Source organism: Nicotiana sylvestris, chromosome 2, assembly GCF_000393655.2.
Source record: "Nicotiana sylvestris chromosome 2, ASM39365v2, whole genome shotgun sequence".
Classification (NCBI taxonomy): Eukaryota; Viridiplantae; Streptophyta; class Magnoliopsida; order Solanales; family Solanaceae; genus Nicotiana; species Nicotiana sylvestris.
The window spans coordinates 85340836-85366704 of NC_091058.1; the positions used below are offsets into that span (position 1 = coordinate 85340836).

General features: G+C 37.7%; 2 protein-coding genes across 3 annotated transcripts; one reads left to right on the forward strand and one right to left on the reverse strand.

Moving 5' to 3' along the window:
• Positions 1 to 15922: 15922 nt before the first annotated feature.
• Positions 15923 to 17930, forward strand: LOC104212411 (dihydroflavonol 4-reductase). The gene is made up of 6 exons (XM_009761654.2): positions 15923 to 16249; positions 16396 to 16565; positions 16675 to 16869; positions 16964 to 17123; positions 17255 to 17447; positions 17536 to 17930. The coding sequence occupies exons 1-6, from the start codon at positions 16099 to 16101 to the stop codon at positions 17810 to 17812; spliced, it is 1146 nt and encodes a 381-aa protein (XP_009759956.1). The 5' UTR covers positions 15923 to 16098; the 3' UTR covers positions 17813 to 17930.
• On the reverse strand, positions 16206 to 25869 carry LOC104212412 (auxilin-like protein 1). Of its 2 annotated transcripts, XM_009761657.2 has the most exons (9): positions 25176 to 25869; positions 21156 to 24579; positions 21018 to 21084; positions 20815 to 20885; positions 20656 to 20721; positions 20485 to 20574; positions 19513 to 19689; positions 18424 to 18502; positions 16206 to 16297 (listed from the first exon to the last, which is right to left on the reverse strand). In XM_009761657.2, the coding sequence occupies exons 1-8, from the start codon at positions 25547 to 25549 to the stop codon at positions 18467 to 18469; spliced, it is 4305 nt and encodes a 1434-aa protein (XP_009759959.1). In that variant the 5' UTR covers positions 25550 to 25869; the 3' UTR covers positions 16206 to 16297; positions 18424 to 18466. The 2 variants fall into 2 exon arrangements, with proteins under 2 accessions (XP_009759959.1, XP_009759958.1); XM_009761656.2 differs by lacking the exon at positions 16206 to 16297 and having other exon boundaries at positions 18227 to 18502.

Genomic DNA, 25869 nt, shown 5'->3' on the forward strand with positions numbered 1-25869 from the left:
GTCTTTCTCTGCATTTAGACATCTAATGAGCGCAAAACTAATCTTATGAAGTAGAAGCTTGGAATTAGAATGTCCACAACTGTTTCGCTGCCACTACAAGAAGGAAGGCTTTTATCAGCAATATTTGTGTTGGCATATGCTGAATGTTGTCGCCAAAAATACTTCTAGAAATAGAGAGCAATACCATGTGTTTCTGATTCCAAACAATAATTTCAATCTCCATGTTCCATTTCCATAGCTGTTAGGGGCCTCCAATCCATGTGGATATGTCCTCCAACCCAATTCTTTTTAGGTATTTATTCAAAAGTTTTATGTTTTATGCACTAATTTTACTTTTTCTTGATTACCAACTCATATTCATTACTCCTATAAACTTTAGATTGTTTCTTTCAAATGATCGTAATTTTCCTTAAATTATTATACTAATATAATTATGTGATAAAGTTTTATATAAATATTTTGATATATATGTCATGTATTTACTGATTGATGCATACTTGAATTCTTTCCTAGTTGAAAACCTATGAGCTTTAGATTGTTTGAGCTCTGCATGTGATGAATCATTTATCCGCTGAATAATTGATCAGTAAGTAACAAATGAATAAAAAGAGTATCTCCTGCTGGCCATTCAGCTCCTTTAAACCGATATACTGGTACTAGGTAAAGAAGGGTGGATGTAGACATTGCGCTGGATTGTGATATTTGGTTAAAGAAGTGCCTATAATTCTGTGAAAGGATTGAAATTGCAATGTATCCTTACAGTCATGTGTTTCATCTTGCGTTGCGGTCCCATTATGGTGATTAATTGGTATAAACACTGGGCATGAGTAATCCTAGTATTTTGGAATACAGGAAAATGAATAACCAAGAGTAAATTTTAAGCAACTTTGAGCTACATTGTGTATTAAGAGTTTGTTTACTAAAAGTTATTCTTTTGAGTTACTTCACATATTATTACGATTACAAAAAGCTCAACTATATATTATCGCTATTTTTGAAAGCTCAGAGTGAGAATTTTTTGGAAGGGGTAAACTTATTAGGCAATGTGGAAAGTGAGGCAAGTTATGATTTTTGCTACCTGAAGTAACTTAGAATGGTTAATTAGGCAACTTAATGATTTTTTGCTACCTGAAGTAACCTAAAAATTTCTTATTTATACCTAGTCATGATTTGCATTATCTATAATTGCAATCTATATATCTAGTAACATACCCTTCCAATGGATCTAACATCTGTTACAAATCTTTTTATGCCTTTGGAAGCATTTACTTCCTTAACTTACCTAATACTGCCCTGCAATGTAAAATTGGACAGCTAATTGTTCATATTCCAGCAAATAAAGACTAAAGGCGAATTCTAAGTTCAAAGTGTTTAGCCTATGTTGCTCAATATGCATTACAATTATTAATCTCAAATTATGTGCATGTTTGTTCTTGAAAGACTATTTTAGGGATTGATCTGGTGTCTTTTAGCTCTGTTTTTGATGATTTAAGTCTATCTAAAAGAAAAACATGCCTATTTATGTTCTTGTAAGGCACTAGGCCTCTGTTGAAATTCATGAATGAGTGTATGTTTGTATGAATGTCCTCTACCAACTCTCTTGACATTTTAAGATGGCTTAGAATGACATTCCATAACCTGAAAACATTTTTGATATAGTAAACATGTTAACAATTTTTATTCTGTGACTTTCCCTTTGATCTTATTGGTTCTGGATTGACTTTGAAAAAACAAAAAAGCATATGGTTCTGTCCACTATCAATTCCTGCTTTATAACACAGCTCTCCACATCACTTCTTGGGCTCAGTAAGAATAATTCTGGATATAGTAACTTCTGTTTGAAAATGTTGATAAAACGAGGACTCGCGGGTTGAATAAGTATATCAGAGATTTGCAGGACAATTGAGCCAACAAGTTGAATTAACCTTATCCCAAAATCACGCAGTACTGCAATAAATTTGTACTTAGTAACAACCAACACCTATTACGTTATGTCTCAAAAAGAGAAGTGAGAAGAAATAGAGCAAACAAACCAACATTCTTGACGTATATATATACACACACTGTGACTAGAACATCATGATCCCCTCCAAATTCTATATATATATACTTGTCCTTTAGTTGACTAGTCGCTCGGAAATTGTCCTCGGACGTCACCTTCTTGGATGAAGAGCTAAAGAATTTAGCGGCAGCTGGAACCGTACTCTGTTTCTGCTCAACTTTGGCTCCATTATTATCAATGGAGCACAAGGCGCTTCCGCCTTAATCAATTAAGAGTGTTATTTAGGTCGTATGTATTAGTTGATGTATTTTACACTTTAGTTAAAGAAGCTGCGGAAAGTTGGAAAACTTTCGAGTTTGACTTCTCCTGCCAAAATCAAAATCCTAATAATGGAGTACATCTGGTCAACAACAATAATAATGGAAGTTTGACTATGGAGCTTGAATATTCCACTAAGGCATGCTATAAAATATGAATTAGATGTTGAAGCCGCCACATTCATCTAGATCCAACGGCTATTAATGCATCGACCGGTCCATAATGACTACAATTTTTAACTTTTCTCTTTATTTCTTTCTGTTTGCTGAATACAAATCAATTTGCATTTATTAGTAAAGACCAACGTGTTTGAACTGATAGAACGTTCGTTAGCTTACAGCACATATATTAAAGTATTAGCAAACCAATACTTTAAGATTTATTTATTTTCGCTAATATATTTTAAGATGTTGAGTGTTGACGGAGGTAATTATCATCCGCTCCTTATTTCTTATTTTATACTTTTGGTTTGCTCCGGCAGTACCTTTCCAATCAAGAGTTCTTTCCATTTCGTACCCTTAATATATGCTTCTTCTTTTTTTGGTAATTTACATTGTGTTCTATTAATTTTAATAATTTTATATATACACTTTTATGTTGAATTATCCATGAGAGCAAAATAGAAAAAAAAAACACGAATAAGAAAATAAAAGATATGGTGCGTGCAAAATGGAAAAAGGTCAAGTAAAGTCAAATTAATGGTTAACAAGAGAGTAAAGATCGTCATTAGATTCCTTCCTCAGTTCGTCCCGCTAAAAACAGCTAGTGCTTTGAGAAGACGGAGCCCTGCTCTGGTATGAGTGGAGAAATATATGGTCATATGAAATAAAATGGAAAAATTGTACACTAATTACTGTTATGATTGTGTCAAAAATGTAACAAGATTATTACTAGTGTTCAAAGGAAGTATTATTATGTTTCAGTAAAGCTTGTCCGCAATTGTCAATCCCAAGCTATTTAAATTTTGGAGATGGCGATATTAATTCTCGTGATCTATTTCGCACCATGCATGTGAGTTGAAAGGTCGATGAACTCAATCAATTCATTAATTTTTAATCCGCTAATTTGTTGACTATTTTGAGAATTTGGTAAAACAAAGGTGGACACGCTAACCAAATTTTTCATAATCACTCAATTTCCAAAGACTACTCCAAAATCCAAAAGGTACTGGCATATGGATCAGTAAGAATGTTTGTTCAGCACAGTATATTGGGAAAATAAATATTGCACTTGGAATTAGTTATGCGGTTGACATGACAAGACACGTGGATCATTAGAGAAGTGGCAGTTGAAAAAGAGCACTTAAAGAGATGCGAGTCTTAATAGGTACGAGCAAAACGTACAAGAGATAAGAAGAAACAGTTGCTCGGGTCTCTTGATAATTTGAAGAGACACCGGTGGAATGAATCAAGACAACAAAAAGTACAGATTCGTTAATCTTCAATTAATGAGCATGAATAATTAAAAACGTTACAAAATTTTCATGAAACAGTTATGATTGTCAATTATAACGTTTCATTAATGTCATTAAATGCTCATAATGACTCGATTACTGATGTTTTGCTTAAAGTATATATATTTGTATGTATATCGCCTCATATCTTACTTTTGTTTCATGAATTTAGGATGTGAAATGTATTGATTTATATTAATTTGATGTGTTTTTATGTGTAGGAATGATCCGGGAGAAATCGGGGGCGATATGTGCGAAATTAGAGCCAAAACGGACAAAAACAGGAAAGTTGGACATTTCAGCGCCACAGGTAGCCACAGGTGGCGCCTAGCGCTACTTGTGGCGGCAAAAACAGAATGTAAAATTTTACAGCGCCGTGGAGCCAGTGACGCCAATTTTCTCCAAATTTGCCCGGGAGACAGTTATTTCGGCCCTAAACCTACCCAACACATATAAAAGTAAGACTAAACTTATTTGTCAAGGGGAAGACGCCACTTTGGAGAGATCTAACATACTTGGAAGGGGAATTCACGTAGAGGAACACACACCACGCTTGGAGGAGGCTTCTAGCTAGTTTTTCTTCTCTTCTCTTCCTTTAATTTCATAGTTTATTAGTTCTAGAGTTGTTGGGTGCTATATGAACGTTGTAGTTTGAAGCTTGGATTGTTCTTCTTATTTTATCATATTGGTTTATTTATTCAATCTTGCGCTTAATTATTTGATTGCTTGATCACCAATTGAATACTATCTACGAATCTAGGATTGAACTCGGGAGAGAGAATTCTAGATTGCATATAAGATTGAGTAGAGTAAGATCTTAACTCTTAGGGGTGGGGGGTGGGGAGGGGCGGATTTGCGGTTAGGATAGGAATATACCTTATCGCCTTGCTTGGTTACTATATGGGAATTATTAATACGTTCTTGTTAATTCTAATTCCATAGGAATATAGGCTTTAGATTAGCTTGAATATGTGAGTTGTACTTCGGGAGAAGGCTACGAGCAATATTAACCCCGTCAATCAATAAACTAGATAAATTAATTAGACGATTTAAGTGAAAAACTCAACGGGATTGTTAGCTAACCCATAACTCTAGAATATTCACTCACATTGAATTCGTCTCTATAATTTGCCACTTATTTTCTTTAATCTCTTAATTTGTTACTCTGAATTGAATTTTAGTAAAATATTCATACTTTAAGATTCACTTGAATAGATTAATTGTTTAGTTTAATTTAGTTGATAGTTAATCATAAGTCCTTGTGGTACGATATCTGGACTTACAATCCTATATTACTTGTCGACCACGTATACTTGCGTGTGCGTTTGGGAGCAACAAGTACGAGAATGAAGAGACGTTGTACTTAGAAATAGCTATAAAAGGAAGAGAAATGACATTTGTGTGGATACGTTATTACTGGAATATACTTATTTACTTTGCTTTATATTGATTGTTTCGCTATTTCTTATTCTAATTTTCCTTTCTCATGACAAAAATATTTCGTTATTTGATTATCAGTAACCCGAGTACCTCTAAAAATAAGTTTTGATCGAAATTCTTATTTTCTGGTTAAGCAAATTGATTCCATTGCCAGGAATCTAATAATCTTTTTACTTACCAAATCAATCCTTCTGCCAAAAAATCATGTCGAACGTCAACGACAATAACCAACAAAACCTACAAAATCAAGAAAATCAACAACATAAGTTGAATTAGCAAAATCAACAAGGTGATGGAACTCCAGCCCCCTGACCGCAACACTCTCCTCGACAATCTCGAGAGGGGACTCCTGACAGATCTGAATCGAATATGAATGACCAATATGAGAACGATCAAGTTGTTGATGCAGCGTCGAAGCAAATAATCGCCGAACAAGTCAACAATGCTCTTCAAGCTTTTGTCAATAGGTTGCCAACTGTGCCACCAACTCCACCTCCAAACAATACCGCAACCGTAGAGAATCCACGCTCGGGGCTCGTTAATTCTGGCAGCAGAGGAGCTCCCAGCGAATCTCGCGATGGAGGACTAGGTATCCCAATTAATTTTGATTTGCAAAGTTTGGTACTAACTTTGCAGAAACAGCTCAAGGAGCAAAACGATCGCATAAAGCAGATAGTTGGTGTGCCACCTATAATCAAAGGAGTAGATATAGAAAAATATTCTCAACAACCTTGGAAGCCAAGTACAGCTCCTTTGCCAATTCCAAAAAAGTTCAAGATGCCCGATATCCCAAAGTACGATGGGACAACTGATCCACGAGATCACGTAACTGCATTTACAATCGGTGTGAAGGGCAACGACTTGACCAAGCAAGAGATTGAATCAGTATTGGTCAAATAATTTGGTGAAACACTCACGAAGGGAGCATTGACATGGTATTCACTTTTACTTGAAAATTCCATTGATTCTTTTGCTGAGCTTGCAGATTCATTTATAAAAGTACACTAGGGAGCTCAAAAAGTCGAAAAAATGATGGAAGACATTTTCAAAATAAAACAAGGAGATACGGAGCTGCTCAGGGAATTTGTAGACAGGTTCCAGCGTGGAAGGATGATGTTGCCAAGTGTACCTGACAATTGGGCGGCTATAGCATTTTCCATTAATATAAATGAAAAAAGCTCGGAAGCCACAAGGAGACTCAAGGAAAGCTTACGAGAATTTCCCGCAACATCTTGGAATGATGTTTACAACAGGTATAGCACGAAGCTACGAATAGAAGAAGACACTATCACTCAACCCCGAAGGTGAAAGGGTAAGTTCTAGGCGGCCAAAAACATAAAAAGGTCCGGTAAAAACATGTATGAACCTTATATGGGACCAGCAGGAAGGGATTCACATGCAAAACAAGAGAACCAAAGGTATGATTCCAGATCAAAGGACAAAGATTCAGGTTCGTCGTCTCGGTTCGGGAAGGAACGAGATACGCGGGATACGCGAGATAACGATAGAAGCTCAAAGGAGAAAATTGGAGGGTACATTTTTAATGTTAGCACGTCCGAGTTGGTGGCTATTTTAAGAAGCATGAGAGATAAAGTGCGGTAGCCAAAAGAAATGAGATCGAATCCAAACAGGAGAAACCCCGATTTTTTTTGCGAGTTTCACAACGATCACGTCACAAAACAACAAATTGCAGACTACTGCAAGGTGAAGTAGAGCACCTATTAAAGCAAGGTTACTTAACCGAATTGTTTAGTGGAAAAGGTAAACAAGCATATATGAAGAATAGGCAGGAACCTCCGAAACCACCGTCGCCAAAGAGAAAGGTTAATGTCATAAGTGGAGGGGAGGAGATCAACAGCGTAACATATATGACAACAAACAAGGTGTCAAAAATCACAGCACCCACGGGAAGCGAGTTCGTCAAATTTTAGAAGAAGATAGTATAACATTTGATGATGCAGACGCGGATGGCGTGTTGAACCCACATATTGATGCACTGGTAATATCTTTACTTGTACATAATACTAACGTAAAATGATTTTTGATTGATCCAAGTAGTTCTGTAAATATCATTCTTTTAAGAGTGGTAAACGAGATACAAGCCGCTGATAAATTGGTGCCCAAAGTATGGACCTTGTCTAGTTTTGACAACTCAAGCATTGTGACAAAATGGGAGATAATACTTACTACATTCGTAGAAGGAGTAGTTAAAGTTAATAAATTCCAAGTGATAGATATGGACATGACATACAATATGATTCTCGACAGACCATGGATTCATGAGATAGATGTTGTTCCATCTACTCTACATCAGGTTATCAAGTTCCCTTCACAATGGGGAATTAGACAAATCCGTAGAGATCAACAGGCTTCCCGAAGCACTAACTCAGTGGCAGATTCAAGCGCGAAAAATGACATAAAATAGCAATTACAGAATTCAGTTGAGGATTTTGCAACACAGACCTCAACTGTGGATGGACAAACAGATATAGACTCAAGGCCTGATACTATTCAAGAACTAGAAGAAAATGAAAACATCAAAACAACAATCGAAGAAATGGAAGCTGTAGTGTTATTCGTACATTGGCCGGACAGAAAAGTCTACATTGGAACCAACCTCAGCCCGGAGATGAAGAGTAAGTTAATTGAATTTTTAAAAGGTAACACAGACTGCTTTGCTTGGTCACATTCAGATATGACAGGTATACCACCGGAGGTGATGACCCATAAGCTGAATGAAGATCCAACATATCCACCTATCAAACTGAAGAAAAGGAAGCAAGGGATCTTCAAGAATCAGGTGATTCAGGATGAGGTACAAAAGTTATTAAAAATCGGGTCTATCCGCGAAGTAAAATATTCTAATTGGCTAGCTAATATTGTAGTGGTTCCTAAAAAGACTGATAAGTCGCGAGTTTGTGTTGACTATACTGATTTGAATAAAGCTTGCCGTAAAGATTCCTTTCCATTACCACACATAAATCAACTAATTGATGCTACTGCAGGACATGAACTATTAAGTTTTTTAGATGCCTATTCAGGATATAATCAAATAAAAATGGATCCTTCAGATGGAGAAAAAACTTCCTTTATTATAGACAGGGGGACTTACTGTTATAAAGTAATGCCTTTTGGCTTAAAGAATGCAGGAGTCACGTACCAAAGCTTAGTAAATAAGATGTTTCAAGAACATCTGGGAAAAACCATGGAGGTTTATATCGATGACATGCTAGTCAAATTACAAAAGGCAGGGGATCATTTTCAACATCTGTCAGATATGCTTTAGATTCTCCGCAAATTCAATATGAAGCTAAACCTTGAGAAATGTGCATTTGGCATGTCGTCAGGTAAGTTCGTAGGTTTTTTTGTTTCTAACCGCGGGATTGAAGTAAATCCCGCATAGATTAAAGCTATTGAAGAAATACCGGATATACTCACGGGAAAAAAAGAAGTACAAAGATATTTAGGATAGCAGCGTTGGGAAGATTTATTTCTAAATCTTCAGAGAAAAGCTTTAAGTTCTTTTCAGTTTTGAAAAAGCAAAGTCAATTTGAATGGACTGAAGAATGTCAACAAGCGCTCAGAAATTTAAAAACATACTTGTCGAACCCACCTTTATTGGCTAAACTAAAGGATGGAGAAAAGCTACTCATCTACCTCGTTATTTCAAAAGCAGCGGTAAGTGTCGTACTAGTTCAAGAGGACAAAGGTAAACAATCTCCGATTTATTATGTTAGCAAGACTTTACTGGATGCTGAAACTCGATATCCTCATTTAGAAAAACTTGCTTTAGCATTAATTATGTCATCTAGAAAGTTAAGGCCTTATTTTCAGTGTCATGCTATCTCCGTGCTTACCCTTTACGTAATATAATGTATAAGCAAGAGTTATCGGGTAGGTTAGCTAAATGGGCTATAGAACTAAGTGAATATGACATCACATATCAACCTAGAACTGCAATAAAATCACAAGTTTTAGCAGATTTCGTGGCAGACTTTAGCCCGGGCATGGTAACAGAAGCATAAAAAGAACTGCAGGTATTTAACGGGTCTAATCCAGGTATTTGGACCCTGTTTACCGATGGCTCTTCAAATGTAAAAAGAGCGGGTTTAGGCATTGTCCTAATCCCACCTGCAGGGGAAACTATACGACAAGCCATAAAATATCACCCTATTAATAATAACGAAGCAGAATATGAAGTTGTGATTGCAGGTTTAGAATTGGCACGAGAGCTCGGAATAGAACATGTCATAATCAAAAGCGACTTGCAACTTGTAGTCAATCAAATGTAGGGGACTTATATAGCTAGAGAGGCGAGGATGAAACAATATTTGGAGAAGACACGAGATTTGATTAGACAATTCCAAACTTGAAAAATCGTGAAGATACCGAGAGACAAGAATGCTAAAACAGACGCGTTAGCTAATCTTGCATCCACTGCAGAAGTGACAAATGAAGAGAATGCTTCTGTAATACATTAGTTCCACTCGGCACTCGATCAAGATAAAAATGAGGTAAATTTCAATAATTTAACTTGGGATTGGAAAAACGATATTGTCAATTTCTTGCAGCACGGAATACTACCTGAAGATAAAAAAGGCTCAGGCGCTTCATCGAAAGGCTTCTCGTTATTGTTTGGATCGAGGCAATTTATATCGAAAAATATTCGGTGGCCCTCTAGCAAGGTGTCTTGTACCTTCTCAAACGGAGTACGTGATGAGAGAAGTACATGAAGGGTATTGTGGAAATCATATTGGAGGAAGGTCCTTAGTAAAAACTTTAATCAGAGCAGGTTGTTACTGGCCAAAAATGAAAGAAGAGGCAGAAACTTTTGTGGCCAAATGTGACAAGTTCCAAAGATATGGTAACAATATGCATCGACCAACAGAATTATTACATCCAGTTGTCGCACCATGGCCTTTTATGAAGTGGGGGATGGATATCGTGGGACCATTACCACAAGCCAAAGGCAAGGTATGATTTTTATTAGTACTCACTGATTATTTTACTAAGTGGGTAAAAGTAGGTGCCTTCAAACAGGTATGAGAAAAAGAGGTTAGATATTTCATTTGGCGAAACATCATATGTCGGTTTGGAGTTCCAAAAGAAATTGTGTGCAATAATGGGCCGCAGTTCATAGGTGCGCAAATCACAGAATTCTTTCAAAGTTGGCAAATTAAAAGGATTACCTCAACACCTTATCATCCCATGGCCAATGCACAAGCTGAATCGACGAATAAAGTTATTATTAATAACTTGAAGAAAAGACTAGAGGAATCAAAAGGTAAGTGGCCAGAAGTGTTATTCGGAGTCCTGTGGGCTTACAGAACGACAACGAAAATAAGTACAGGAGAGACACCATTTTCGCTTGTGTATGGTGCTGAAGCTTTAATTCCAGTTGAAATATGAGATCCAAGTACGAGGTACACCCAAGAAACCAAAGAGTCAAATGCAGAGGAGATGCACGTAAGTCTTGATCTGCTTGAGGAAAGGAGAGAAACATCTTTGATAAGGATGGCTGCGCAAAAATAAATTATTGAGCGATATTACAATCGGAAAGCTCATCTTAGATACTTCAAGATTGGGGACTACGTACTCAAGAAAGTTTTTCAATCCACAAGAGCAGCCAATGCAGGAAAGTTGAGCTTAAATTGTGAAGGACCTTACAAGGTTCGAGGCATCACTGGCAAAGGTGCATATGAATTGGAAACTATGGATGGCAAGGTTCTACCCTCGAGTTGGAATGGTGTTTATCTAAAGAAGGACTACTTTTAAGGAAAGGAAATACCCACGATTAGGTATCCCTTAATTACGATTTTTACTTTGTACAGTTAAAATTATACTAACCATTTTAGATGATAGGCAAAAAGCTAGCCCACACCAAATGATGATATTAGACCTGAAAGACACGTGGAAGTAACATAATTTCCGGTCTAGGGTTACAACTTTTTTGATGAAAATTTAAAGGGTTAAGCAGTCATCATCTAAATTATATTCGCCTTCGAGTCCCGTATGTTTTTTTTCCAGGAAAAGGACCATATGAAAGGAATAATCAATTGCTCGAGATTTCATACTTCAAAGCTCAAACACTTGGGGGACTGTATATATGAGAAAAAAGTAAAAAAGACTGGAAATAAACAGAATTCAAGTCAAGTTTAAAGTCTACCCAACAAATCGAAAGTTCAGAGCAAAGTCACGAGCAGTCAAAAAACGCAAGCCTAATTCAAACCTATGAAGAATACACACGTGGATGTAAATTTTAAAAATTTACCAATGTATAGGTCAAAGGCTATATTTAGTCTCGGGTTTCCAAGTTATACCCTTGAATTTTTTACAAATCTGTTGTAAAGAAAATAATTACGAAAAAATTATGGATGATACTTAAATACGTATAAAGTATTAATTAAAGTACGAATAATACAAGACTTTCTTCAAAGTTATTCAAAAAATATATGTATTCCTATTTCTTCTTTCGTATGTTTACACCATTATGAAGTTGAGACGTCTTGTTCATTAAGTATCGTATATAAAAGGGCCCTCTTTTATAACTCATGCTTGTTCAAAAAGTCATGAAATCTATAGAGCATTTTTAAATGCAAAAGTTAAAATAGCAAAAGGTAAAACAAAAACCCAAACATTAAAGTTAAGTGGAAAACAAAGCCCCAAACTTATAAAGAAAAAGGCAAGGGCAAACCACTAAGAGAGTAAAACAGAAACTCGAAATAAAGGTTTCATAAAAGTTGGACAAAAAACTTTATAATATCATAATATTATGGTTAAAACTAAGTATGAACTTAGTTCTAACCTAATTGTCTTTACAAAAGCCCCGAAATGGACTAGGGGTAAAACCTTCCAAACATCACCCCAAAATAAGACTAGGGGTAGACCACCAAGTATTCCACCAACAAAAAAAAACAAATAAAACAACACTTTAAATTTTCTTGAACTTTCACTGAGGGGCATAATCCGAACTAGCAACAGTATCATCAGGACCATGAGGGGCAACTTGAGCAGAAGGGGGTTGAACAACCACTTCACCAAGATTAGCCTCATCACCCTCGGGAGTGTGAGATACCGGTGAAGAAAAACTTTAGCTTTGCTGGGTTTTCTCAATTGTTTCCTTGATCTTTGCTATCTCAACAGCCAAATTAAAACCTTCCCGGCTTGCCTCCATTAAAGTATCATGGCGTGCATTCAAAAAAGCCCAACTTACTTCAACAGCAGCCTTGTCCTCAAGAGCTTCGTAATCTCTTTCCCAATGCTCAATCTCATTCCTAAGCTCTTTCTTCTCAGCTAAGGCAACATCATAAGAAGCCTATAAGGGGGCAAGTGAACTCTCCAAAAATTGAACTCTATCGGAAGACACACGGAGATCTTCTTGAGCTTGGGTGAGCGTTTGAACAAGCTCACCAGTGTAAACTTCTTTCTGATTCAACAGGTCATTTAGACCTCTGATCTCTTCTGTGGCCTTAGAAAAGTGTTCAGTAAAAGAAAACTCAAGAAGGTTCTTGTCTTTGCCTGCCTAATTAGAAGAGGCTCTCTCAATTGCTAGCTCTGCTGCCAAAACCTTTACTTGCTATTCTAAGGTACACTTGTTTTCCTTCAAAACTTCTATTTCAAGCTGAAGACTTTCGTATTGCTCTTTTCAATTATCTGCCTCAGTATGATAGTCATGCATTAGCTGCTCTGTATGGATGATCCTTTTCATCATCTCCGTACCGATGAGATTGATCTACATAGTAAGAAAAAGAAATGTGATGCTAATAAAAAAATCGCATGAGATAAAAAAAATGAATAAGGTTTATAAAAAAATGAATAAGGTTTATACCTTTAAAGATGAATGCACAATACCATTCATCCAAGTTAGAGAGCGATGACTTTCCAGTTTAGACTTCTCAACTAGGTCTATCAGTGGTTTCAACCACACGTCAGCCTGGCCCGATTTCTTCAAAAGGTTACCATCTGTGGGGACTTCATTGGTAACTTGTTTCATCGTCCTACTTTCGCTAGAAGAGCCAATTTCAACACGAGAGGTTGTAACAGTAGGAACGGTTGAAGAAGTCAGATAGCCACGGGTGAAGCAGTAGCGGCAGCAGTAGGAACAAGCAACTGAGGTTCCATCAGAGCAGACACAGGGAAAGAGGTCAGAGGCACTTCCTCCGTAATTAAGCCAAAGCTTTCATCATCAAATCCACTAGAGAAAAGGTGTTCAGTAGAATCATGGGGTGCTGCAGGCATTTATTCATCAGAACTTACTAAAGTAACACTCTTAAGATCAAACACAGAACACACGAGGAGGAGGAGGAGGAGGAGTTTCGTCATCAGAAATGACCAGTCTTCTGGCTCGTGGCTTACGAATCAATGAGCCTTCTTCCCTCTCCTCTTAATCTTCAGAATCCTATGGTCTGTTAGCTTTTTTTTTTTACGAGGAACTCAAAATTATTTCCTGAGCTCTTGCTAAAGAAACTAGAGGCAGCAATTGACTCAGCACTCACACCTTGAATGGGAAACCCTAATAAAAAGAAGGGTTAATAAATTTTAAGGCAAGAACAAAGAAAAGGGAGAAAGTGGAAGAGAAAGTTACCGTGAGTCTTAACCTTCCAACCAAATCTATTTGAAAGATACTTCCAAGACCTTACTTCCATAGGAGCAATTGTTAACAATAAACCAGAAATCTTCTCAACAGTTCCTATGGTTGCTGAAAGAGAAAAGTAAAACAGTTACCAGAAGTAAATGCTCTATAAAAAAAAGTAAAAAAACTGGAAGAAAAACTCACATGCAAAATTCTCAGGGAATGGCATATTCTCTTCACCTACTAACCCACTTGTGGGAGCAGCGACGAACCGGGCATACCAACCACGATCTTTATCATCTTCAGGGCTGACTAAAACTCTCTTACTTCTCGCCATGAGAGTAAAAATCCCATGACGTAATAATTTGAGAGAGTAGAGATGGATTAGATGATAAAAGGTGAAGGGTAATTGAGCCATGTTAGCCAAATACATAAGGCATGCCATAGCCCTCCATACAATAGGGCCAATCTGCCCTAAACACACGTTAAAGAAACGGCAAAATTCTATAATGACTAGGTCAATAGGAGGCCTAAAACCTAATGTGAAGGGATATGTATACACAAAAGAAAAGCCAGCTTTAAAAGAAGTGATCCTTTGGTTTTCATTGGGAACCAGAATTGGAAAATCAAATTTCCAATGACAATCTCTACGTACAACGGAAATCAAACCCTCAGTAATTTGGGAGGGGTAAACATCAGCCCAATCATGAGAAGTCATAGAAGTAACTTGATTTCTAATTGATTCTCTGTCAGAATAGGAGGATAGTTCAGCAAGGATGATCTCATCAACTGAAGGTTCACGTATTGGTTCACTAGCATCCCTATTTTTAGTGGAAGATCTATGTGAAAAAGAAGCCCTAGTTCTAGAAGATGATGAAGGAGTAGAATTAGGTTGAGAAGAAGAACCTCGTACAAATACTGCTCCTAAACTACGTAACCTCCCACTTCTCCTACTTCTGGTAGGAGCAAGAGGAAGTTCATCTGCAATAAGAACTTTTAGAGGATCAGGGTTTGAGGAAGACATAGTTGTATTGAGGAGTTGAACGTGATGAAGAACAAGAATAAGATATGAATAAAGGACACTCAAGAAAGTTTTTTCGTGAAATTAAAGGCAAAAGATGTATTTATATGCAGAAGCAGCCGTCGTACAAAAAAGGCAATGATGGAGACGTCATTATGAAAACTCACTTCGTGATTGGAGCAGCCGCAAAAAAGCCCTAAAACCCGTTGCAGAGTTGCAGAGCCAATCGATGATTGCCACATGTTAGAGGCATTAAATGGAAGTGACATACGATGCATCAGCTCAAAAGAAGGTATAATGATACGTGGGAAACGGCGGCAAAAATTCCCGCCATAAAAGAGATCCACTTCCCAAATATTCAATTGCTGAATAATTGGCAAGTGGAGGGACTATCTATATTTGGAAAAATAAATATTACACGTGGAATTAATTAAGCGGCTGACATTGCAAGACACGTGGATCATTAGAGAAGTGACAACTGGAAAAGAGTACTTAAAGAGATGCGGGTCTTAATAGGTACGAGCAAAATGTATAAGAGATAAGAAGAAACGGTTGCTCGTGTCTCTTGATAATTTGAAGAGACACCGGTGGAATGAATCAAGACAACAAAAAGTACAAATTCACTAATCTTTAATTAATGAGCATGAATAATTAGAAACGTTACAAAATCTTCACGAAATAGTTACGATTGCCAGTTATAACATTTCATTAATGTCATTAAATGCTCATAATGACTCGATTACGAGAAGGAAGAGACATTGTACTTAGAAATAGCTATAAAAGGAAGAGAAATGACATTTGTGTGGATACGTTCTGATTATTAATAGAATATACTTATTTACTTTGCTTTATATTGATTGTTTCGTTATTTCTTATTCTAATTTTCCTTTCTCATTACAAAAAAGTTCCGTTATTTGATTATCAGTAACCCGAATACTTTTAAAAATAAGCTTTGACCGAAATTCCTATTTTCTGGTTAAACACACAATACATTTTATTCTATATGCAGATAAGGATGTGGCTGCCAAATAACCAGACACTAGACACAAGCCCTTTTCTTCCTCCCACCAACCAGTCAGTCAGTCATATTTGGTTAATCCAATGAAGTAACTTAACGGTGCGTTGAGCACGTGCATACCATCTAACATTACCACTCCTAACACCACCTACGTTCAAGTAGTATAAACACGACATAAGAATAAATAAAGCTCATCTCATTGTAGTTCAATTTAAATACTAGTAAGTCCAGTCACATAAAAATTTTCCCACTCTTCTACCTTTCATTTCTGAAAATGGCAAGTGAAGCTCATGCAGCTGTTCATGCTCCTCCTCCGGTAGCACCGACGGTTTGCGTCACTGGAGCAGCTGGATTTATTGGCTCTTGGCTTGTCATGAGACTCCTTGAACGTGGTTATAATGTTCACGCTACTGTTCGTGATCCTGGTACATTTTTGTCTCTTTTCTTTCCAGCCGTTAATCAATCCATACAAACTGCATTATGAGTGTCCAGAGAAGTGTATATATGACATTGCTAAAAGTGTCTCTTAGAATGACATGACCCTAATGTAAAAATGCATTAATTTTTGTAGAGAACAAGAAGAAGGTAAAGCATCTATTCGAATTGCCAAAAGCTGACACAAACTTAACGCTGTGGAAAGCGGACTTGTCAGTGGAAGGAAGCTTTGATGAAGCCATTCAAGGCTGTCAAGGAGTATTCCATGTGGCAACACCTATGGATTTCGAGTCCGAGGACCCTGAGGTACTATCAAGCTAGAACAGTAACAGAGTAACTCATATATACTTATTGCATTCTCACATTTCTGGCTGATCAATTCTAATGTAACACTAGACATTTATATACGTGACAGAATGAAGTAATTAAACCAACAGTCAGGGGAATGTTAAGCATCATAGAATCATGTGCTAAAGCAAACACAGTGAAGAGGCTGGTTTTCACTTCATCGGCTGGAACTCTCGATGCCCAAGAACACCAAAAGCTTTTCTATGACGAGACCAGCTGGAGCGACTTGGACTTCATATATGCTAAGAAGATGACAGGATGGGTTCGTCTGGTTATTCTATATTTTAGGAACACCCTTTCTATGTATAGAAACAGTATTTTTATCGTTACTGCCTTGTGAATTATTTTCATTGCAGATGTATTTTGTTTCCAAGATACTGGCAGAGAAGGCCGCAATGGAAGCAGCTAAAAAGAAGAACTTTGATTTTATTAGCATCATACCGCCGCTGGTTGTTGGTCCATTCCTCACGCCTACATTCCCACCTAGCTTAATCACTGCACTTTCACTAATTACTGGTATGGTGTAGTCTTTATATCTTATTACAATGTACAGAAGATGAATACTTACTCTTCTAAGTAAACACCATACTAATTATTTTAAGAAACAGTTTTTTACAATCATTGGTTTAATCAGATTGAGAATGCAGGGAATGAAGCTCACTACTGCATCATTAAACAAGGTCAATATGTGCATTTGGATGATCTTTGTGAGGCTCATATTTTCCTATATGAGCAGCCAAAGGCAGAGGGAAGATTCATCTGCGCGTCCCATCATGCTATCATCTATGATGTGGCAAAGATGGTCCGAGAGAAATGGCCAGAGTACTACGTCCCTACTGAGTAAGCTCTCCACTCCTCTGTATGCCTAAGTATACTTGGCCCATTCACTGAGTGATGGCTCGGTAACTCAATCTTGGGTAAATAACAGGTTTAAAGGCATCGATAAGGACTTGCCCGTGGTGTATTTTTCGCCAAAGAAGCTGACGGATATGGGGTTTCAATTCAAGTACACTTTGGAGGATATGTATAAAGGGGCCATTGAGACTTGTCGACAGAAGCAGTTGCTTCCCTTTTCTACCCAAAGCACAGCAGATAATGGACGTGACAAAGAAACCATTCCCCTTTCTGCTGAAAACTATGCAAGTGGCAAAGAGAATTCACCAGTTGCAAATGGTACAGGAAAGTCAACCAATGGGAAAATCTAGAACGGCAATCTTACAAAATAAAGAGGCGAGCATGCCTAGCAACAAGTTTGCTTCTTGGTTCTCTAATGTAATTTTGCTCGAGGTTTTATAATACTAAATGAGTAAAATGTTCAATGAATATATGGAATTTCTCATCTTGCTGATTAAAGGCAGCTGCACAGTAGGATATCAAAGATCCTAGGTATATTTTGCAGAGAAAGAGAATCTATAATCACTGCAGGAAATCTGGATCCAAATACAAGGACGTATATTCCAATTTATAAGCTTTACAAAAGCAAGATCTTGTGTTAACTTTCTGGAAAAACTTTTCTCAAGGCGCTTGCATATCATTTGGCAGAAAAGAGATTACCATCTTTCATAATCATTGGAGGGAAACTAGCGATAACAATAATAACAATAGTATAAAGATGATAATACCAATAATAATAATAATAGTAATTATTATTATTATTATAAGAACAATAACATAGTAGCACAATAACACAGCCTTTTAACAGAAAGTTCCATTTCAATGAATAGCCACGTTAGCCCATTTTCTTTCAGGTCAGATTTCTAAAGCTTGCGCTTACATGCAGAAACTAAAAAAATAATAAGAAAGAGAATCTACTCACTACTGTGCAAATTACATGTTCAGCCGAGCAACCAAGTCTTCCACTACCTCTCCTCAGAGTTGAACCTGTTCCATGCTTCCTGTAGACACAGAAAAATGATGACAACTATGAGAACTCAAAGCAGATACTAAAAGAGAAAGAAGCGTGGAAAGAGGGAGGTGTGAAAGCTGGCTGGAATAAATAAAAATAAAAAATTAAGGGAGAAGTAGAAATAAATTCTATGAGGTCAAAGATGATAGTCTGTCTTTACCTATGTTGCTCGGACTCTCCGAAAATGTGGCCGGATACGTGTCGGATCCTCCAAAAGTAGTGCATTTTTGAAGGATCCGACACGGGTGCGACTACATTTTGGAGAGTCCGCGCAATATAGGTCTTTACCTCACCCCCTAATAAGGCCTTCCTGATTAGAGTAACAACTTACAGAAAACAGACAATAGTAAGAATTTGACTTAAAGAAAAGGAGTGAGAAGGGGGAACAAACGAAACAAATAAGCCACGTGGTTCATCACATTACAAATTACCCAATGAAGTTCTTTTTTTTCCAACAAGTTCTGCTACTGTATAGCTAAAATACTGCACTCTTTGTCCTATTTTATGCGACACACTTTCCTTTTTAGATTGTCCAAAAATAATGACACATCTATAGAAACAATACAACTTTAAACTTCTCAGATTATAAAGAAAGAAAGACTTTTGAAACTTGTGGTAGCCATAGACGTTTGTGTTGTTAGATTTATCCCCTTCCCACACTTTTATATGTAGTCTTGCAAGAACTTGAGTGAAAGTGATAGGTTTACATCAATTAGAAGTACCACACACCATATTCCAGTATAAGATATATGTCAAGTTAAGAGAAAACTATGGTGCAGAAACTACCACATCCCAGACATTCTTTTATCAATGGTAACAAAGGTCCTAACAATAACAATGATTAGGTCGATACAGTAAATATTCTCGTTCTCCGACCAATTCAAACTAAGAGACAAACTAGTCACCACTAAGCAGCAGTAGAGTATTGCATTAGTATACAGAACATTGACAGGTAAGATAAATTTATATAAGTAAAGAAAGAAAAATGAGAAAACACACCTTTAAAAGATCAAAGACCTTCTCGCATACATACTTCTGCTGAATATTAGCACCTCGCTGTTGTAATTTGTCAGGATGCACACAAAGAGTAGCTTTCCTATAAGCTTTCTTCACCGCTACTGAAGTTATAACTTCTGTTAATGGAATTGGCTGCCAACCGCTATTAGGCCCAAGAATCTGCAAACGAGGATGGATACATTGAATTTCTACATTATGGAGGTTTGGCCCAAAATCATATGATGATAATGTGTGAAAAAGAAGCTATATGGTACTATTAAAAACTCAAAATTAATCTTCACTATTGACATGTCATGCAGTCATATTTCGATGGCAACCAGAGCTTTCTCACTGCTATGATTAGTACTACATCTCATACGCGACAATTTCACTAGTTAAATCCTCCCATGTCCAAATTTAATGGGTTAAATTTCTTATTTAGTAAAAAATGATCAGGAAGCATATAAGAGTTTGAAAAATGGACGGGACATTCTTTCACATTTCTGTTTCAAAACTGCACCACTGTCCTGTCAGCAAATGTTAGGAATGCTTGTTTTGATAGTTGCAGACACCCACACCAATTATTTAAAAGAGGTAATTAAATGAAGAGACAAAGAAAATGCAAGATAGAAAAGGCTCATCTGGGTCAACGTTTAACTTTAGCCAAGTTAACATAATTTGGCAAAGGATACTAATAGAATAAAGAAGCACTTCCTGACACATTAACTTTTTTCCATTTGAAAATAACTACAAGTAAATGAGAATGAAACACCTTTCACTTAAGCAGTCAAGTGACTCAGCAAGGTAAACCTGTAAAATATAAATCAAGAACTATTTCGCCTATCCTGATGAATATTCATTTGATCCAGAGTTAAACATGAACTTGGCAATACAAAGAAAATCCACAAGCACTTAGTATTTGATTAGCTAAAGAAAAGTATTTATCCGTATAAAGAATTTGAAGAGCAAGCATACGTATTGTAAAGTTGAAAGCAATGCACGTAGATTGCCTTCTTTCCCGCTTGACCACCTTTTCACTTCAGCATCCAGAGTTTCAGACAATCTCTGCACAGGAATCCTCAAGTGAGACAACATGAAATCTAGATGATTCATGATATACAGTATTGCTCAAAGAGATGGACATACATTTCTCTCCGCTTGCTCCCTCTGAGCTAGAAGATCACGCATATTTTTCTCTGCTAGGGCCTTAGCCTGAAACAAGAACAAGATAAAAGATTATACAAAAGAAGAAAAAACCATAGAAAAGAACTTCTAATAGGGACAAGATGATTAAGAAGCACATACTGCACGCTCAGATGTTCTGCGGTACCTCTCCAACCGAGCTTTACATCGTTGAGGTGATTCACCTTCAATGCCTACAAAGCATTCAATTTTACTAGAAGCTTCACTAGAAAAATCTAATCTTCTTAAGAAAACCTGAGGAGAACTAGACTATAAACGAAAGGAAGGAAAAAAAGAAAAACAGTATTGGTGCTTCATGTACATACCAGCATGAGCTGAAGAATATGAATATCTCAATTTTGAGGTTTCTGTGCTATGATGCGCATGTTGTTCCTGTCAAGAAACCCCAATAAGTAGATAGCTGGCATGCATTTCAATGTTTAAGAAGGAAAAGAGATACTCACAGAAGAAGAGCTCTGTCTCATTTCGTTGGTCCTAGAATAAGCAGAAAATTTTTCTGAAGATGATCTTTCCACTCGTTCACGTGACTCCTGGATAGCCTTCTCAGCCATTGCTTTCTCGAAAGCTCGTTGCCGAGCCTCTGCAGTTGCTCTTTCTACTGCAGCACGCTCCGCCCTGAGCCTAGCCTCTACAGATGTCTGCTCTGCTAGAGATCTTTCCCTAGCCTCTGCAGATGCCTTCTCTAATCTTTCTCGGGCCTCCGCCATAGTTCTTTGTCGTATTTCAGTTGTAGCTCTCTCCATGGAAGCTCTTTCTACTCTCTCACGGGCTTCAAGATATGACCTTTCCAGAGCTTCACGAGTCACAGACATACGATCCTTCTCTCTTTCTCTTTCTCTCTCCCTCTCTTCTTCTAACTTTCTCAGATATTCTTCCTCCAATTCTCTTTCTTTTGTCAGTCTTTCGTCCATTTTTTGTGCTTCAGGAGTAATGATCTTATTTGAATTTCTCTCTTTCTTGTGGGGACCTCCAGTTGCTGTTCTCTGGTCTGTACTTGACAATACTTCAACATCCTCTAGCACAGCAGCCAAAGCATCTCCAATTTTCTTTGCGTTTGTGGCCCATTCCCTGGCAACCTGATGAGCTGTAAACTTTTCTTCCGTAACTCCCTGGTTAGTGCCAGACTGAACAACCTTGGAGTTCATTCTTGCCCCCTCAGAATATGTTCCATTCCTATGGTCAGGGTGATTAGCTGTAAACTTTTCCTCTGTAATTTCCTGGTTAGTGCCAGACTGAACTCCATTGATGTTCGCTGTCAGACATTCAGGAGGTGTAACATTTGTTTGATCAGAATGATTTACCATTTCAGGTGATGTCTTCTTCATTCTATCAGACGCCTTACCTATGCAAATACCAGCTTCACTTGAATTGGTCAATGGCACATTCGAAGAAGTAGACCATATTGCATCTGCTCTTCTGGTTTGGTCTTTTACATGTCCCAAGACATCTTGTCTATTGCAAACAGAGTCGCATCCATCTTTAGGCAGCAGATTGGCCTCTCCAATTTCTGATTCTCTATCACAATTTTGCAGCTCAGTTTCCAATTTCTCATCTACTTCGCGGGAAAGAGCTGATTGAGTTGCTTCCAGCTTTCCAACGTTCTCCTCTAGCTTCTTAGACATTCTGTCCACACGTAAAGTCTCATCATTTTGTTGGCGGGCCCAATGAAATGCCGTAGCATCTGTGTGAACTTCCACATTGTTGTTCTTCAATACAGATCCAACCATCTCAATAGGCGCGCTATCTTCGGTCTGTTCACGCAATTCTTCCCACTTATCATCACATGCAGTTGCTTGTTCAGTTCCGTCAAACTCACTGGACTCTTCAGATATGTTCTCAAATTCTACTTTGGAACGCATAGGGGATTTCGTCCTACTCTTTTGCTGCTCCAATACCTCAGTCATATCCACATCACCATCTTCTCCTTCACATGCGCCATCCCCTCTTCTCTCAGTTTCTTCTCCTTCATGAGGCTCATTTTGTTCCCCTTCATGCTCTTTCTTCTCGAGAGCCACTCTAAATTGGCTCTCCTCTTGCACCCAGCCAAAAGAACCTTTTGCATCCTGAACCTTTGGGTCCCACTTGAAATCGGTCTCTTTGTCTCTCTCATTCTTCTCTTGTTTACAAGCCAACTCCAAATTCTCATCATTCTTTTCTGATCTAAAATCCTCCTTTGGGCTCGTTGCATTCTCCTCCTGGTGAAGAGAGCCTTCATCTCTTTCAGAAACTGCATCACGTTGCTTCTTCCTTTCCTGCTTGACTATATCATTTACTCTCTGTCCATTTCCTGTTTCATCCTCATCATCACTAAGCCCTCCCTCAGATTCTTCAATCTCAGACTCTGCCATCAGCTTTATATCAATATGCCTAGCATCAATGTTTATAAATCTCTTTTGATCATCTAATCTTCTACTGCCACCACTCACATTCTGATCACCTCGTCTGTTGTCATCTACGCTTTCATGAGAAGTGCTGATTAGCGTCTCACTTGTTCCCTCTTGCTGCTCCACTTTAACATGTTTCTCACTCGTACTAGCGTCAGATAAGCTTTCTGCTGCTTTTACTGTCTCCTTATGCTCCAATTGACAACCCAAATCTTCTTTTGATCTTTGATGCTTAATACCCCATTGGTAAGACCCTTTACCTACCTTTTCTTCACTTCCCTCTTCGGTATCCAGAGCCTCCTTTGCTGCAACACTGTTGCAAGTTTCTGGATGGTCAAGTCTGTCAATGGTTGCTTCAAATTGTCTGTATTCATGTGATTCAATATTTCTCAGCAAACCAAATTCATTCTTGACTTTCTCAGAAGACCTAGAAGATGGGTAAGTTTCAACTACTTCAAAAAATTCTGCACCTTCCCTCCATGCAACTCTACCTTCAGCTTTATATGATGGTTGAGATGACATATTAGGATTACCCTGCTCACTTTCTTCACTTTTTCCAGTAAACTTGAAATGTTTTTCTTCTTCAGTATTAACTGAAATAACCTCGGTATTCTTAAAGATTTCGTCCATTTCTTCAACACGCATGTTTTGTGCCATGTCATCTTTGTCAAATGTCTTGCTTGGTCTTTCTTCCAAAATACCATTCTCCAAATGGAGTTTTGAGTAACATTTTATATCTTGCTTCTTTCTCTCCATTAGCTCTTTTGCACTTCTAAGCTTTGCTTGAGCCTTCTCCATTGCATCTTTTATAGCTGCAGTAGACGCTGCTGCTGATGAACTTGCATATACGTCCACATCAAAGTAAGATTGTGAATTATCACCTTGCTTTTGCTCAAAAGCACAACTTTTTGAAGCTTTGGGTCTTGAATTCAGTCTATCGGAGTTTCCTTTCTTGGCAGCCAGGCCAGGTGGCGGTCTTGATGGTGGTGGCAACCCTGAAGGCCTAGTTCTTAAACTGATATCTGACACAGTTAAGAATGGCTTATCTGGAGTACAACTAGCTTCACTACATGTCTCCGGAAGTTTTGAATTAATTCCATGAATGATATAACTGCTGCTCATACTTCGTGACGTGCTTCTTTTGAACCGCTTCTCTTCTAAAACCGATCCACTCAAGTCCACGTTGTGCTTGAGATCAAGAGTTTCCTGAAGGGGTTGTGGCTCGGTGTCTTCTTGACTTCGAGAAGCCTGACTTCCACTGACCATGTAAGTATATCCGGGAATAGCATGTAAATGTGCTACATGCGTCATGCCATTTGATACAACGCCATCGCTCCTCTGGAAAGTCTTGTGATATGAAATGTTGAACTGCTTGATGCCATCGGATGAATGAGGAACATCAGCACTAGAAGAGCTCTGACTCCTTTCAGAAAAAGCAGAAGGATCTGATTCATCTGACAGGTTCTCACTTTGAGCTGGACTCCTTTTATCAGGAAAACAAAAAATAAATAAATAAATAAAAGATAAAACTATAAACCCCATTGAAAGGAGAAGTCTTTTTTTTTTAACCAGTTCTTATTTGAGAGCACTGAAAAAAGAATAAAACTGATCCTACTAATTTTAACAGGCAAATTGAAGAAAAACTTACCACCCTAACTACCAAAGTGAAATAAGATTTCATTAATGAAATTTGATTGATACATTCTGTTGATTTGTTTAAGTTCAGACAGAGACATGTAAAAGACACCTATAACTTATACCCAAAAAAACAAGATAATTACGACTTTCAAATAAAGAAATTAGCTCTTTGCCTAGATAAACATTTGAATTCATGTACTTGTTGCAAGAATGAAAATCCAGTTAGAATATTCTAGACTCCTTTTTTTACTGACATTTTTATCATCTGAAGGCCCGCCGGCCGGCCTAGGCGCAACAGTTTAGATATGTTCATTTGTTGAAATATAAACAAGCTCACATTTTTTCAACAGAATTGGAAAACTAAAGGGAAATTGAAACCAAAAAGTGCATGATAGAGCTTTTTTTTTTTTTTCCAAATGCACAAAAAAAAAATGAACATACCAGGCCTCTTCAGAAGAATCATAACCAGAGGTAGACTGACGAACCAAATCCTCATAAGAAAGGGCAAAATCAACAACATTAAACCCTCCGAAAATCTCAGAATAGTCAAAATGAGAACTTTGTACATCGAATGACACCTGATCACCCTCGTCCTCAACAACCGGAAGATCCAAAATGGGAATAGAGGAAGCACGAGAAGAGTGAAAACCTCCGAAAATCTCAGTATAATCCTCGTAACGAGGAGCTAGCGTTGGTACCCCGAACTTCGGGGGGCCACCAAAAACGTCGTCGTATAATGACTTGCTTGCTGTTGTAATAAACCCGCTTCCATGGTGGAAACTCTTTTTAGCAAATGAATGTGAGAGATTTTCCATGAGAAATGTGGAGAACTCTGAAGAGAAAACAGTACTACTTGTTCAGCGTGAAGTCAAGAAAGAAGAATGAAGGGGTAGTATGGGAATTATAAGAAAGAGGAAGCTGCTTTTGCTTTTTTGAAACATTTTAAGAATTTTGAATATCGAGGAAAACTTTTTGGTTAAAATATTTGAGAGTGATCGGCGATTATCGTTAGTAGGAAAAGGGGAAAAAGAAGAAAGACAAAGATGGCAGTAGGCGTGGCCATTCGCCTAACTCCGGCAGCTTTCTGGGGACGTTACGTTATGCTTTTCAACCTCCACAGTCAACTCAAGGTTTT

Coding starts and splice junctions, on each gene's coding strand:
- LOC104212412 (XM_009761657.2), bottom strand. CDS start 25,549: ATGGAAAATCTCTCACATTCATTTGCTAAAAAGAGTTTCCACCATGGA. Junction 20,886..21,017: donor ATATTCTTCAGCTCATGCTG/GTATGTACATGA, acceptor AATGCTTTGTAG/GCATTGAAGGTGAATCACCT. Junction 19,690..20,484: donor TGCTTTCAACTTTACAATAC/GTATGCTTGCTC, acceptor CCTCGTTTGCAG/ATTCTTGGGCCTAATAGCGG.
- LOC104212411 (XM_009761654.2), top strand. CDS start 16,099: ATGGCAAGTGAAGCTCATGCAGCTGTTCATGCTCCTCCTCCGGTAGCA. Junction 16,566..16,674: donor TCGAGTCCGAGGACCCTGAG/GTACTATCAAGC, acceptor TATACGTGACAG/AATGAAGTAATTAAACCAAC. Junction 17,448..17,535: donor GAGTACTACGTCCCTACTGA/GTAAGCTCTCCA, acceptor GGTAAATAACAG/GTTTAAAGGCATCGATAAGG.